The sequence below is a fragment of the Camelina sativa genome, chromosome 11 (genome assembly GCF_000633955.1).
Source record: "Camelina sativa cultivar DH55 chromosome 11, Cs, whole genome shotgun sequence".
Lineage (NCBI taxonomy): Eukaryota > Viridiplantae > Streptophyta > Magnoliopsida > Brassicales > Brassicaceae > Camelina > Camelina sativa.
The window spans coordinates 29,713,354-29,729,966 of NC_025695.1; the positions used below are offsets into that span (position 1 = coordinate 29,713,354).

Genomic DNA, 16,613 nt, shown 5'->3' on the forward strand with positions numbered 1-16,613 from the left:
AGAGTAACCTATTATATATATAATTTGTTTTTTTTTTAACAAGAGAGAGAATGCATAAAAAATCTATCTATTTCAGGGTTTTTTAATTCCTAAATCCACAAAAAATTATAAATTCAAATTGCACCTTGTATAAATTATAAACTAATTTTAATTTTAATAAATAAGTTCTACAAAATATATAAATAAATTTGCTCCGGTAAAGAATACCATCACTAAAATTAATTTTTAACTTGTTTGCTTCCTATATATACAGATTCTTTATATATTCAGAGTTTATATGTAGATCTACAAACAAAAAATTAACCTTTTTTTAGCTCCCAACTCTGCAAATTTGATGTAAAAAAAAAATCTCTGCAAAATAGATATATGAATATAACTCATACCTTATGTAAATTAAAAATATATTTTTAACCCAAAAATGATTGGAAGTCGTCGATCAAACATAAGTTACAAGTCTTGTGAGGGCTCCATGAAAGTAATAGCTTGAAAATGTGAACTTAATAAATAAATAAAACATATCAAATCCATAACTAGTGAAGTAGTAATAACAGTGAAAATTGTAATGGCTCAGTTCTCATTAATTAATTACTCTCGCAAATCGTACAACTCACGGCCCTGAAATGAATGTGAACAAAAGAGAGAGGTCAACAAGTTCACGTCATTTGTCTAATCTTACAACTTAGATTGGAATTTTTTTGTTTTTTGTTTTTTTACATTTCTAGATCGAAAGAACACTTGAAATGGATCCATTGATTGACTTCCGTATGCAGACAAATATATGTTATTGATGACTCTGATTGACTCTCATCCAAAAAGACAATAGCAAACTTGTCCAATCTCTTTTGCAACGTCCATGTATGTATTGAAGAGGTTACAAAACTGGTGATGAATATCGATCTCGTTCACCGTGTCTCTACAGATTAATTTGATAATTCATGTATAATGTATAAGAATAAGAATTCTTGTTCTATAAAATCATCACTAAGTTTTTTAGATATTTTGCATAAGTAAGTATAACGATTGAGGTACATATTTGCTCTTTTTAAGGACGCAAGGGTTCTTTGGTCTTGCGGTTGAGTCTTTGTACTGAAGACTGTTTGTTCTGGAGATAAGGTACAACGTATTTGACGACATCTTCATCTGCCATTCTGATGTGTTCACCAGCTACACTCACAAACTTCACTTTTCCAGCAACATCCAATGTTTTCAGACCAATCCAATCCTCTGTATATAGCTTTGTCTGTTGAGCAGAGAGAAGAGGTTTGAATTCGCCATCCGGATAAAACCCGAACCAAGATGAATCTTTTGGAACAATAACCTTATCGTCCTGGAACTGTTAAAACAAACCAGAATCATCAAGAGGGGACTCAAAAAGATTAGTTTGAAAAGTATAATGGTTTTGAATAAAGACACCAAACCTTGACAAGAACAAGATTGTGTAAACTGGCAAAACGCTCTTTGTAAGTTGAGTTTCTTTGGTTTGGTATCTCATTATTAAGCCTAGGTAGATACTTAGAGCTTTCGAGGTACTTTTTCATATCCTGATACATCAAAGACAAAGATTAAAAGCAGATGTTTTCATCACTAAGATGTGTATATAATTGGCGATTTTGCTATGGTGTGAGTAGACATACAGTAGGGATTTTGAGATAACCACTAGGAGCAAGATGATCCTGTAGAGTTATTAAAGATGTTTATATTAATATGTAACTGAGGATTTAGTCCTAATAAAGAGAGAAAGAGATGTATACTTGAATGAAGTCGCTATAGATATCTCCCTTGATTAGGTCATCTGCTAACTTACAGAATAAACCAGACTTAACAAAAGAACAAAACAACAACAGAAAAAAGACAAATAATTATGTTACTGTGATTGGTTGATTAAAAATTAAATAATAGAAAAAATATTAGATATTTAGAGGGGAAAAAAAAAAATTCTTACACCACACATAGGAACAGAGGATATCCCAGCATGAGGACCAGCCAAGGATATGTAGTTGTAAACCGGAGGTCCACCGTCGCAGAACTCGATCAAGCCTCGAGCCACTAGGTTCCCCTGTTCCATCATTCATCAATCAACATCCATGAAACTAAAAAAAGAGAGGATATTTTAGGGTTTTCAAGAAAGGGTATCAAGAAACCTGAGATCTTCCGACAATGTTGTATCCTTGACTCAATTCTTTCATTTGCTTCACCTTCTCACACGCTATTTCCACTTGCCGTGTGAGTGGCATTAACCATGAATCGGCTACTCCATTTCCGATTTCTCTAGATTCCATACCAAAAACAGAAAGAAAGATGGATCAAACCAAATACATCATCATAGCTAAGCTAAGCCAATATGGACGTTTTAGATAGCAAGAATATTACACTATCTTCTATAAGTTCTTTATCTTTCGGTTATCAAAACAACGAATTAACTAGTCTGCGGATTGACTTACACGCAAAAGCCAGGAGAGCCAGAGAGGTTAGTGAGAAGCTGTGTGAAGTTAGCATCTCTATCATTCGAACATTGAGCTGAGATTCCATGAAACATTACGAAAGGAACCGAAACAGAGACATGAACCATGGCTAATAATGCAACCGCCACCGCAACACAAGACCGCTTCAAACCTTTATGTCCCATTGAAAAACGAGAAAGTTGCGGTTGGCGTTTAATGTTTTATGAGAGTAGTATCCAAGAACATTTGAGATAGGAGTAAATATATAAAGGAATAGAAAGAAAGAGTGTGATGTGGTTGGAAGTTGCGGTCAAGTAAGAAAGAACTAGATGAATTAATGGACGGTGCTGATTTGATTCTATATCTACAGAACGAAAATAGACGGTGCTGACTAGTTGATATCTTCCTGCAGCTGCATTAAATCTCTGCTTGTATGTGCCTATGTATTTATAACATATCATCATATACTAGCTAGGGGGGTTTCATATTTTGATCTTTACTAAATATAAATATTTGCAACCCAATCTGGTAACTGATATGGATGTAATAAATATTTGAATATGTGTCAAATTGTTTTTGTAAGTACCAATTTAAATCTATATATGTACTTTTATCCCTCAACAACACATTAACATTCTTGTTGTTGTTTTTTTTTTTTTTTTTTTTTTTTTTTTTTTGTTTAAAAGAATGTTAATGTGTTGTTGCGGGATAAAATGTCACTGTCACTTGCTTCTTTCGTTAGCCAATCACCTTTCTAGATCTTATTTTGGTTCCATCTTTCATAGGTAAAAAATATCTCCAAAACTATATTCCTAGTAACATATATTTGGGAGTACATATGCTTTGACATTTGATATCTTCTTACTAGAATTGGACCGTACTATAGCATGGATTGAATTTCCTTTTGTTTATTTTATAATTTTTATTTAAAGCAGCATGATTATTTTATTTATTTTAAAAATTTTTTTTACGAAACACTGTGTTACGAAATCATATGCTAAATATGACTTATGGAAAAAAAATATAATTTGTAAGATCTATTCTAGTAGATTTAAATTTTGATCTGTGGTATACTGTGTGTTAAGTTATGTGATAAAAATTTTAATTTTTGTTTGTTAATTATATTTAATTTGAGTGTTTAAAATTATATAATAGAATTTTGATTATTAATTCGATGATTTAACCCACGAGATACCGTAAAATATTTTTTTGTTTACGATATTAGTTTAATCAAATTAATTTGATATGTTTATTAATCTAATATTCATATTGTTAACAAAATAATAAAATATTATTTTACCAGTGTAGCACCGAATTAATGACATTTCAAATTTATATTATCTCTACTCAAACACGTCTTGCCATATAATTTAAATATAAAATCAAATAAAAGTGAAAAAAGAATTACATATTTTTGTTTTAATTAGGTTGAGAGATTTCTTTATCTTTTAAATGTTACCTATAATTGATTTTATATGTTACCTGTAATTAACTAAATCCATACTATCTCTAGTTACCAAATATCAAACAACCCCGTAAATTATGATACACCTAAATTATGAATATCATAATTTTATAACCGAAAAACCACTAATATATCTATTACATTTTGAAGACCAAACTCTTATATCAGCGAGAGAGAATGTAAGACCAAACTCTTATATCTATTACAGTTCCTCGTGGCTGTGATGATTTATATTGACCATTCCAATGAAACTGAAAGACTTTCAATCACCAATTCTCTGTCGTGAAGATGAACTACGTACTATTTTTTAAGAGAAAATAAATGATTTACTGATAACTTTTTTGGTTGCAGTTTTAAAATAATCACAACGCCCAGGGTTTGGGTTATATATACGAGACGAAGCGGTTGCAATGAACAATTACATATAACTAATCAATAACGCAAACCGCCGCGTCGTAAATCATTAACGAGCAGACTTCATTGCCTGACTTCTTTAGATAGATTAAGGAGTAGACTTCATAATCTTAATTTTCTCTCCACAATATCTAAACGGTAGAAGTGTACTGTAAAAGTCAACTATTGAAGTCAACGAAGTCGTCCAAATATTACAGAAACTGAAGCAAATTCACAGATTACAGACATAAATACGCCATTCAAACAAACAGACACGATAAAGAAAGATTCACAGATTTTACAACTTAATTGAAAGATCTACGAAACCAAAGAGATTAATACAACAATGAGGATTATACCAGCGATTAAGACATTCTCGACCACCCCACGTACACGACGAACTGACATACGTAATTCCTTCATCTGATCTTTCACCTTGTCTAGCTCCTGCTAGACCCATAACATTTCCTCATTTTCTAGGATGGCTGTAATAGAATCCCTTTGGTCAGCAAGTCCACCTCTCATTGCTTGAAGTTCTTGCATAATAGCCTCATCCCACCATTTCATAATATGGTCCTCTCCATCCTATACCATAGAAATAAATATACCATAAGAATATTATCTATACTCAAATAATAATTATACCAAACAAATAAACCACCAGACAATCTAACAACCTCATGGTTATTGCATCCAAAGAAAATCTTTCCAGGATTGTCCGCTGTGGTGGAACATTTCATAACGGTTTTCCTTCCGCAGAAACATTTGTCAGGAATTCCAACTGTCAGGCCAAGAAAGTTTACTTCAGGTGGACCTTCACTCCATACTTGCAAAGAACTAGAAGATGGCTGAGTGTAGTTGTGTAACCCCATATCTGTGTGCAAAATGAACAAAAAACGATGAGAACAAATATATTTTCGAACAAAATTAGCTAAAGCGTTACAAAAGCAAATCGCCGACGATAAATCAAGAAATACTTATCTGAGATGTCCTTGAGCTTCGAAGACGAGAAATGATGAGAATACAATCTGAATTTCCGAGAACAATAATATCAGAATTTTTGAGAGAGAAATTTTGGAGAGAGAGAGATCACATATAAACTAGGGTTGACTTACAGAAAGAAATATATATATCGTTAAATTATCCGGTTAGGTTAAAATCAAGGAATCAGTACGCATTCGGTTAGGTTCAGCTATCAGTTTGGTTAAATTATTTGTATTAATGTAATATTAATAATTGATAGCATAACAAAGTTAACCACAAATAGTATAGTCCACAGAGAAGTCTACTTAAGCAAACCCTAAATCAAATAATTATAACCTAATCAGCCTTTCCTCCCTTAATTTGACTCGTTTATAGGTAAATTGATTTTATTTCAATGCAGGAAGTTTATGTGGTTATTATTTGGTCAATAGGTTTATCAAATTATTTTTATAATTTTTTTAATTAAAATTTAAACTATAATTAAGGAGTAGACGTCTTTTTATGTCTTCTTGTTAACATCAATTTGTAATCCACCTTAAAGAAATCTATCGCAGACTTCCTCCGGGTTACATCTGTCATTTCGGCTTGTGTTTTTTGTTTGGTCGTAAGGGAGTTAACTGTAATTTCAGTATCCTTAGTGGTTATGTTTCTCAAATATCGAATATGGGGTCTACAATTGCATTCAAGGCCAAATAAAGGTATACAAACTGCAATTGTCCCATGATTTTGAGAAAAAAGGACTTACGTTTAATTTTTTTTTGGTAGAATGAGGGAGACGTCTCCCTTATTTATTAAAATGAAAGAAAAAATTATAAACAGATCGCAGCCCCTCTGGCATCCTCCATCATAACTAAAAGAACACTCTCTGGGCAAGCATCAAAGCAATACAAGCCTAAAGTTGGGAGAAAGCGTAGTTAGCTAATCTGTCTACAAGACGATTAACTTCTCTATACACATGTGTAACCAGGACTGTCTAGTCCTTTGAAAAAACCCATAACACAACCATACTAGGAAAGATAGAGGATGAGTGTCACATATCCCTGTCGTAAGAAAACCAATCACTATATCCTAATCAACCTTCAACTCCAAGTGAGTAATACATCTCCCCCATGCTATATACAGACCATAATAGACCCCCACAATTCGGCGAGAGGAGCCGAACAATAGCCTATATTGAAAGAAAAACCTTGAATCCACGCCCCCTCACCATCCCGATTGACTCTCCCTGCAGTTGCCATCCCTGGATTACCGTGAGAAGTACTGTCTGTGTTTAGTTTAAACCAATTCTCCTGAGGCGGAACCCACGAAACCTGTTTCTCCACCTTTGTCCCTTATGACCTGAGACCATAGTGAGACAAATGCGCCTGATAGACTACCTTCGCTATATCCTTGACAAAGCAGACCATATCTCTGCATTTTTCAGTCACACCAAAAACGCTCCCATAGGACTCAGTCTTACGTTTAATCTTATACTTAAGAGTTAAGAACTACAATTTAATTATGGTAGACCAGATGACACTTTTCGTTTCACACGACTTTTTTATATATATTTTTTGAACCAACCTAATTCTACATGTGTAATATTAGTTGTGCTAACAAAGTAACAAAATTAGATAGTTTTTGTCAAATAGTTGAGAGAAGTTGCGCGCGTGAATCTCACTCGTGGCGATTTCTCTCTCAAATTTTCTCCTCTTCTGATCACAAACTCGTGCACCGACGGTGGGTCCTTTTTCAATTCTGATGACAATAAGGACCCTACAGCTGTTCTTCATCCGCGACTCATTGCATCTTCTCGGCTAAACTATTGGATCAAGATCAAGAGGGCAGTGGAGGGGAGAAGCATCTGCGCGACTCCTAAGGTAAGAGCTCTACCGGTGGTGTAGCGACGCATAGTGGAAGAGGGAGATTCACGGTGAGGAACGAGCGAGGAAGATAGTTAGATCTGGGGACTGGAGATTCTGGAGGTTTCACGGGATCGGTTTCAATAGGGGAGGTAGTCTCCGATCCGACGAAGCTAAGCCACCGTCGAAGGTCTCTTCATCTACTCCCTACTGTCTTTCTCCCTCACGACTGAGCAAGAAGCTTCCTCGACAAAGACGAGCTCGGTTCTCTTCGTTCTTCTCAAAACTGCTCTGCGGTGGCGAGATGGAAACGGATCTTGGATCACCATCTCTGTTTGGCTAGCATCGTCCAGGCTTACTAGAGGTCTTGTTCCGATAAGTATCCGCAGATCTGTTGGACGGCGGCTACAACGTGTTCTACGTTTGTAGATTAAGGTTTTCAGCGACCGGTTTAGTTCAGTATGTGAACCCGGTCGGTTTTGTATTTCAATGGTTTAGTTTTCGGTTTGATGTATATGGGTCATGCACTAAGGGGATTTTGTATGGGCCTAGTCTGGAAATAGCCCATTAGGCATATATTTTTTTAATTGAATACCCTTTAACAAAAAAACAAAAAACAAAAAAAAAACAAAATAATAAAATTTATATTTTCAGTTTATACAATTTAAGATTTTTACTAATACAAAAGAGAAAAAATTCAGAATAACTACATATTGTATGTTAAAGAGATGTTTTCATATTGATCCAATAATTTTGATGATTTAAATGTATTTTTTCAGCAAATATGCCATTTCAGTTTATTAAGCACTAGCAAATCTTTTCATAGCAAGAATTCATTTTCAAAAAATTAAAGTAAATAGTTTTATTTTACAAACATCTACGAAAAAAAAAATCCTAAATATAACATTTTGATAAAATATTTATATATATATATATATATTTTTAATTTACAGAAGTTATTTATTTTTTTATTTTTGCTGAAACATACTTGATTACAAAAGCTTCTTGGTGGAAAGACATTGCTTATGAAATATTTAAACGCATTCCGTAACCGTGTATAACATCCTTAATTACCCTCTCTCTCTCTCTAGCTGAGAATTTGATATTTTATGTTTCATATATAAATCATAAAATTTATAAACTAAAGTGATTTTTCTAGCTTAAACGACATTCGACATATAGAACACGTTGCTCACAGGTCTTTTGACGTCTTTATTAAAGTAATAATAGCATCAAAGTGTGAACTAAATAAATACCTCCCAAGTCTAGACGACAGTTGCGACTTACGAGTCAGCATAGCAAATCCGTAACCACAGTACCTGTGAAAAATTGATTATACATCTAATTATTAGTCTCACAAATCTTTGTGCTAATTATTAGTCTCGCAAATCTTACGAATTATGCACTGACATGTGAACTCAAAAGAGAGAAGAAGACACTATTTTGTCAGCAAGTTCACACACACCATTTGTCTCACTACCATCCAACATCTTTAGATTGGGTTCTCATTTCAATTTCTATCTTGTTTTACATTTTTAGTGCGAAAGAATACTCAAAATGGACCCATTGACTCACTTGTGTATACAGACAATATTCTTGATCGAGACCGCTTCAACAAGCACTAAGTTGACGCCTAGTTTGGTTCATGAAGCTCCATAATTGATATTGGTAAATCGAATTCCAAAAAAAAACTTTGGCACTTTGTGGTCCACAAATACAGAGTCGACAACAAAACTGAAGACTTTGTAAAAGACTTCGTCTACATTCATGTCGTAAGCTAATGAGTTTTACCTGTTAAGAATTTATTGACTCGATTCGTTTCTAGCTTTTCAACACAGTCCTTTCGAGCTGTGTTACCAGTTCATTCCCAAAGAAACTACTTTGCTTTAGCATGCTTCTTCACTTTTCTTGTAAACGCAAACTCTCCGAATTTGTGCCCAACCTTCCCCTCTGTGATCTTACAACGCACATGACTTTTGCCATTGTAGATTCTCACCGACGAATCAACATACTCTGGCAGAATTGTTGATCTCCTCGACCAAATTTTCTTGGTCAGAGCTGCATTTTTCTTCTTCATCAGGAACGCATCAACGAATGGATCTTTCCATACAGATCGGCTCACCATCTTATTTCCTTTCGTCTCAGCTTCTTCTATACTCTTCTCATCCAGAGACAATGGTAAACTTGGCCAATCTTTTGCAACGTTCACACGGATGTTAAACCCATTCAGCTCCTAATTAACCATCCCAAACCACAAAAGGGGAAGGTTAATCATATGATCCACAACAATTAACATGATAGGTGTATCTATTTAGATCCACCATGATTCTTTAGTTTTCTAACCTGTCCATCCATAGCTGAAATAGCAGATTTGGCAGAATCCTCACTCATGAAGTTAACAAATCCATAACCTCTAGACCTCCCAGTCACTTTGTTTGTCATGACTCTTGCTGCACAACACAAGATACGACAAGATGCTAGTTAATAACACAAGATGTGGAACAATCAAATAGAATGATCGTTAAGTCCCGAGGCATACATGAAAGCAAAACACAAATACCATAATGTAAATGTTCATCAACATCAATTATATGGTACACATGTACAATGATGACTAAGACGGCTTAAACCCAACCACACATCCTTGAATGGTCTAAGCATTAACTAGCAAGCAAATCCATATTCTATTGAAGAACACAGTAAAAGAAAGATGTCAAAATCCAGGGCTTACCCTCAGTGACTCCACTGAAGCTAGAGAAAGCGTCCTTCAAGGACTGCTCGTCAGTTCCAGGTGATAGACCTGGGACCAAAAATTAACAGTGACCAAAACATTAGAACAGCTATAGAAGAGAAAGCAAATATACAGTTTGACAACCGCAAATAGTAAGAAAATGAAACCAATCTGATAGGAAAGTTAAACTGACCACCAATGTAAAGTTTTGTGGACATGTAGCGGAGAGAAGTGAGCATTGATGTCAATGGAACATTTCTGTTTTGAACAACTCCTTGTTTCAAGTGACCACCTAGTTTTGAGCAGAAAGCCATACTAGAAGATAGATGACTGCAATAGAATAAACCCTTTGAAGCTAAGTCTCAACTCTCAAAATGTCTAGACTGCGTCCATATACCCAGAAAAATATATATTAAACAAAGTCATGAAAAATTTTCAACTAGACCTAGACAGACGAATGTTAAGAGTGAAACCAAACTTGATCTGAAATTAGGACAATCACTAACTGAAATGTACCCCAAAAAAACAAAAAACAAAAATCGACAAGCACAACAAATTTAGAGCTTCATTCTCAGTTTCATGAGTAAAGCAAAGCAAAGACCCTACAGAAAGTTCATGATTCACAAACGACCTACATTGGTTACAAAATTAGGCAGATCAACCTAATTGTGACCCACTGACCCGTAACTAATACCACAATCTCTCACTAAAAGCTAATAGTATCTTCCTCGAAACAACTTTGAGAGAGAGAGAGAGAGAGAGAGAGAGAGAGAGAGAGAGAGCAATTAGATTTATAATAACGTCGTCGATTTAGCCCATTTTTAAAAATTTCGCAGAAATGATTGAAAAGTTAAAGGAAGCCATTGAAGCATACCAGTTAAAGAACGACGACGAAGAAAAAGAACCCTAGAAGACGACGGTGAACAATGTTTTACGGCTTTCAGAGCATCGTGTTCGAGGAGGAACTCACAATTCTATTTTGGACTGTCTGGATCTGATCACAACCCAAACTGGGCCGTTACTAAAATTAATAGGCCCAATTAACTATTCCCGGGTAGCCCAATAACTAATACTATTGTGAGTAGACGTAACCGTGTGGTTACGGTTATCACGATTACGGTTTATTAACCACCGCTTACAGTCAAAAATTTTCTTTAATCTTATTTATAACTGTTAAATAAATAGTTAAACGGTTACGGTTAAATATGGTTCTGGTTGAAGCGGTTACGGTTATATACGGTTACGGTTATTTGATAATATAATACGGTTAATATTATTTGATGATTATTTATAATTAATATGTTCTTTTAGTGTACTCATATTTCTATATATTATATGATTCGTATTAAGTAAACTAGGATGTCGACCCATGCGTTACCGCACGGGAAAATAAAAACTTAAAATGATTACCATTGTTAATTTCACATTTCGAGTGAATTTTTTTTGGTAGTTTTTTAACTGTATAATATAAAAGTCATAAATAATGACTAAGATGAATTAACCAAATTAGTTAAATAAAATATTGTTTATATATATATATATAAATGAAAAATCGATTCAGTGACAATAAAAGAATAATGTTAAAGATGTATAAATCTAGGATTACCGAATCATACTCAGATAATCAATTTTGAAAGATATTCACATAGAATAAAATTTAAATCATTATTTTATCAAAAATTTATAAAAAATAATAAGAGAATTAGGGAGAAAGAGGTCATAGCTGCAACTGCAACCAATCAAATTGACTAAAAAGATAAATCTATGAAAAAATAGAAATCACAATTAATTACCTAAATTAATACTTGAAAGAGATGAGCAATACAATTAGATGGAAAACGACACCAAACAAAAGTTTGATGAATGAATCAATAAATAAAACAATCCAATTTTCTTAACAAAAATGAGTGAATTAATGTTGATTAATAAATTGAAAGAAAATAATACTAAGAATTTTCAAATTTGGAGGTATTAAACAATAGTCAAATAACAAAAACTCTTTTCAAGGTCCATAATATATATATATATATATATATATAATCAAAGAGGTGTGAAACAAAAATGTGCAAAAACTAACTAATATGAACATTGAAAGCTGGGAGTACGACGAAGAAACACAATTGTTGGATCAAAATATTGCAACTTTTAAGATCATTAACAAATCTAAACAGTTAGATGAGATAATAAAAATAATCTCATCAGTTATATTTAAATTGACCCCTAAAAGTGAGTTTGCTATAATATATAAACATATAAATCTATGATTTTAAACACAATTGTTGGATCAAAACTTTGCAACTTTGAGATTATTAACAAAGGGTAAGATCATTAATAATACTCAAAGAGCAAAAACTCTTTTCAAAGTCCATAAAAATCTGTATATATATAAAAATAAAGAGTGTGAAAACAAAAAGGTGTGAAACAAAAATGTGTGAAAACTAACAAGTGCAACCATTGAAAGCTAGGAGTACGACGAATAAACACAATTGTTGGAACAAAACATTGCAACTTTATATAAATAAACAGGTGTAAAACAAAAGGGTGTGAAAACTAACGAGTGCCAACATGGAAAGCTGAGGGTGCAACAAAGAAACACAATTGTTGGACCGAAACATTGCAACTTTTGAGATCATTAACAAAAAGTTTAATAGGTGCGATTTTTAAAAGATGGGGGTACGACGAAGAAACATGATGATTGGAAAAAAAACTTACAACTATTGGGATCATCAATAATTTTAAACCGTTAGATGAGATAATAGAATCAATCTTATCCGTTAGATTAAAGTTGACCCAAAAATGGGTTTGCTATTATATATAGATAATTACTAGTATAGTTTATTATGTTTTTAAAACAGTTACGGTTTAACTATGCGGTTAACCAACAGTTTTAATACATTTATGGGTTTTAACCATTTTATACGGTTACGTTCTGGTTACGGTTTGAAATACGGTCCAAAATACGGTTACGGTTTAATTTTGGTCATGCCTACTTGTGGGTGCTTAACTGAATATACAGCTTCAGACATATATCACCATAACAACTAACTGTTGTACTAATAAATTAATTAATTAGTCTCGCAAATCTTATAAATTATGATGATACTCTGAAATGTGAACTCAGGGAGAGAAGAAGAAGAAGGCACAATTTGTGTCGACAAGTTCACACCATTTGTCGTCTCTAATCTTACACTACAATCCAACAATCTTGAGATGGGTTCTCATTTAAATTACATATCTTCTTTTTTTTTCTTTTTTTTTCTTTCTATTTTTACATTTCTAGATCCAAAGAATGAGAATACTCAAAATGGACCCATTGCCTCACTTCTGTTTACAGACAACAGAACTTCTTGATGATGATCATGATCAAGATCGCTTCAACAACAACTCAGGAGATGCATCAGCATCATCATCTGGTTCTTGGAGGAGCTCTCGGGCAAGTCGCACTGGTCTGTCTTGTAGATACGCAATGTCGCTGTTTGGTGCTGTTATCAGATGATGATCCGATCCTTCTCCATCTGTTTCGTACGACACTGAAGATGTAACTGACTCTTCTGATCCATCGTTATCATCTACAATAGAGGCAAGTAAAATCCAATAAGCCTATTTGCAGTTTTACTTTTTGCGGTTAAGAAGAGAAAACACGATAAACTTACCAGAGAACTCGAGGGCTTCGGGATGATTAACCGATGAGATCTGTATGCTTTCTGGAAGGATACAGTTACAGAAAGAACCTGGAGGAGTTTAACCATGAAGAAACAAAAGAGTTCAAAAACAAGAACCAATTTAGAAAGTACAAGCTGGAAGATATATATATAAGAAAGTTATCTTACCAACTCGAGCCATCCGATTAATCCATCCGGGAATAGGCTTTCCTGTTACCTGCAAGCATACTTCTTCTGTGAAATGGTTACAGTTTTTGGCAATCAGATGGTATGTGTCCCCATGATACTTTCTCGAAAGCTTCTCCATGAATGAGCGGAAATCTGTGCGAGACATGCTGGTGGTTCCCAACAAAACAGACCGCCTAAAGATGAAACCTGGACAGCTCCTAGGTTCAACCTCAAATACCCCACTGCTCGAATACTCATGAGCCCCATATCCATATTCGAAACCATGAGCTAGTAGTAGACATAGCAAAGTGCAAAACTCCACATAAGATAAAAATTTGGCAACAATAACAATAACAATAGCTTTAGCAGAAGTATAATTATAAATCATCAGGCAAGCTCTAATTAGAATGAGAATGTTTCAGACGATAAGTCAGAGATTTTGAAAGCTTTCCATTCTAGTCCACATTTTCCTTCTAAATATTGTGTAATAAACCATGCATTGTCGCCTAATCAATAGATCAAAACTTGTTAACAACAATTGAGAAGCATATTCTAAGGTTCTCCTATTCAAGATTACAGTACTTTGCTAACACGATTGATACCTTTTCGTTAAACCAGATATGAATGAAAAGCAAATAGAAAGTACATAGGATACAATAAACAACAAGACTATAGAGAAAAGTTTGAATAGGTGAATCAAGTGATTTAGAAGAAAAGAGAAGAAGAAGCTGGCAATTTAATTACCTTCAATGCCAGAGTGAAATATGCCAAGGCCGAACCAATAGAGATAATTGTTGACAGGAGTAAGATCATAGACGTTGAGATAGACAGGAGTGAGAACGCCTTCTCCTCCTCCTCCAGTGATGTCTTGTTGCTTCTCCTCACCAGAACATAAGCTTGAGCTCAAACCAAGCACCCGCATTTTTACAACGAACCCAATGTCTCTCTCCCAAATTCTTCAAATAATCATACTTCTTCCTAAAATCTCTGCAAAAACTAAATTAGAAAAGGATGAGAAGCTAAAGTAAAAACATCCCCGAGCTTTTGGTAGGGTAGGCTAGTGAGAGAAGAGACCAACGAATCTGATTCAGAACAAAATCTCTTTCAAATGAATCTGGAAAGATCAAGAAAACCCACTAATCAAAAACCATAATTTAGAGGAAAAGGAACTCAAATCTGAAACCCCCAATAATACATACGAGGATGATGAGGATCGTTCCCCAAAAGAACCCTAACACATACGAACAAAATCGAAATCGAGAGAGCTCTTAGTTTGTCTCTCACGGAAAACAAATCCTTGGAGAGAAGATGAAGAGAGAGCTTACATGAGAATTGGCGAGAGAAAGAGAGAGAGAGAGATTGGAAGATGAAGGTGAAAAACGTCCGGCTGGCTGATACGCAAAGCGGAAAGGGAAAAACAAAAACTTGGGATAAAAAGCGTTATTTTGATGAGATATGATCGACATTGCAAAAGTGTGTAATAAGATTTTTTAACCGAAAAGTTAATTAATTAATTTCTGTAATTAACTTACTCAAGTCTTTATTAGTAAAACTAATTTCCTTTCTTGACTACATAAAAATTAAACCTTAGTAATCAAGAAATGATATTTTTAAGATTCAAATCGATTTCCAATTTGCATTTTCATTTTTTTGTACTTTAGATTTCGCGCTAATATAAAACACGCGTGAAATCATTATCTTATTTATTTACGACTTTACCATTCTATCATTTTATTTAATAAATTTTCAAATTATGTCTATGATACCATTAATTTTTTATAAACAATTTTTATAGTATATTTTTAAAAAAATAAAAATTACCATCACAATTTCTGATTTCATTGCATTTTAATAACGACTTGAGTAAATCTTAATACACACTATAACAACTGATTAAAATCTAAAGTAATAACATATCTTTCGTTGCTAAAATAGGGTTTACAATGTTTTTAAGGGGATCAAAAGATTTTATAAATTTCAGCTTTTAATCGGTTGTTATAGTTTTATATAATCAATACGCGCTACACCTGAGCTCTTTCTTATAGGGGTTCGTTGTTTCATTGATGGGTCGTAGAAGGAGAGTGATATGTTTTCAGGTATGGGATGGTATTGCTTACACTCGACCAAGGGCACGCCAACCATGAAAGCTGCATATTTACCCCAGAGTCTCTCCCCTCTACACCCTTAAGTCGAAGTTTTCGTCTGTATTATGCGGTGTATGATTGGCGCCGACAATCACGATGTAGCTTTCTTTACTAACTGTTCGGATTTGGTGAATATGGTGTCTTCACATTCAAAGTAGCCAGCATTTTCTGTCTACCTTGAGGATATTGCAATGAACAGGGAAGAATTTTCGACCTTCTCACTTTCTCTTATTCCACATAGTGCGAATGCAAAAGCTTATTTATTGGCATGACGGGTTCGTACCATTCAGCATTCTGTTAAACTTGTAAACAATGTTCTTTCCAATTAGTTCTTTCCAATCGACTCTTTTGAGCTAATTTATTTAAGTTGTTGACAAAAAAAAATGCGCTATACCAAGACTTTATTTATTTACCTATCTTGGAATTTCTTTTTCTTTCTTTATAGAGACCATTTTTATATTATCTCATATCTTTTCAAATATAAAAAATGCTGTTTAGTGTAACTGATTTTTCCTCAATTAAATCTTAATCATATGACATCCCAACACATGGACTAGCCTAACATATGACATTCCAACTCATGGACAGGAAAAAAACAACAAATGGAAACGAATGGAATCATAACTTCAAACTAATGACAGATATTACACCACAACTAGCTCTACTAATATGAACAATTAGCAAAAAAACATAAGATAAAATATGACAAAAAATTAAAGTATAATAGGCTGAGAAACACCAAGATAATGAACGGCGATAAAGTCATAAAACCAATATTATGAAG

General features: G+C 33.8%; 3 protein-coding genes across 6 annotated transcripts; all 3 read right to left on the reverse strand.

Annotated features, from left to right (window-relative positions):
* Positions 839-2,720, reverse strand: LOC104724634 (palmitoyl-protein thioesterase 1-like). The gene is made up of 7 exons (XM_010443172.2): positions 2,442-2,720; positions 2,142-2,268; positions 1,943-2,056; positions 1,752-1,817; positions 1,635-1,673; positions 1,419-1,541; positions 839-1,333 (listed from the first exon to the last, which is right to left on the reverse strand). Exons 1-7 carry the CDS (start codon positions 2,624-2,626, stop codon positions 1,043-1,045), a joined length of 945 nt encoding a protein of 314 aa, XP_010441474.1. The 5' UTR covers positions 2,627-2,720; the 3' UTR covers positions 839-1,042.
* LOC104724635 (40S ribosomal protein S19, mitochondrial) lies at positions 8,798-10,841 on the reverse strand. 3 transcript variants are annotated; one of them, XM_010443174.2, is made up of 5 exons: positions 10,730-10,841; positions 10,049-10,185; positions 9,856-9,924; positions 9,468-9,574; positions 8,798-9,357 (listed from the first exon to the last, which is right to left on the reverse strand). In XM_010443174.2, the coding sequence occupies exons 2-5, from the start codon at positions 10,167-10,169 to the stop codon at positions 9,001-9,003; spliced, it is 654 nt and encodes a 217-aa protein (XP_010441476.1). In that variant the 5' UTR covers positions 10,170-10,185; positions 10,730-10,841; the 3' UTR covers positions 8,798-9,000. The 3 variants fall into 3 exon arrangements, with proteins under 3 accessions (XP_010441476.1, XP_010441477.1, XP_010441475.1); XM_010443175.2 differs by having other exon boundaries at positions 10,049-10,233; XM_010443173.2 differs by having other exon boundaries at positions 10,049-10,238.
* LOC104724636 (deSI-like protein At4g17486) lies at positions 12,938-15,119 on the reverse strand. Of its 2 annotated transcripts, none has more exons than XM_010443176.2 (5): positions 15,011-15,119; positions 14,430-14,681; positions 13,686-13,973; positions 13,509-13,586; positions 12,938-13,424 (listed from the first exon to the last, which is right to left on the reverse strand). In XM_010443176.2, exons 2-5 carry the CDS (start codon positions 14,605-14,607, stop codon positions 13,219-13,221), a joined length of 750 nt encoding a protein of 249 aa, XP_010441478.1. In that variant the 5' UTR covers positions 14,608-14,681; positions 15,011-15,119; the 3' UTR covers positions 12,938-13,218. The 2 variants fall into 2 exon arrangements, with proteins under 2 accessions (XP_010441478.1, XP_010441479.1); XM_010443177.2 differs by having other exon boundaries at positions 14,430-14,672; positions 15,011-15,116.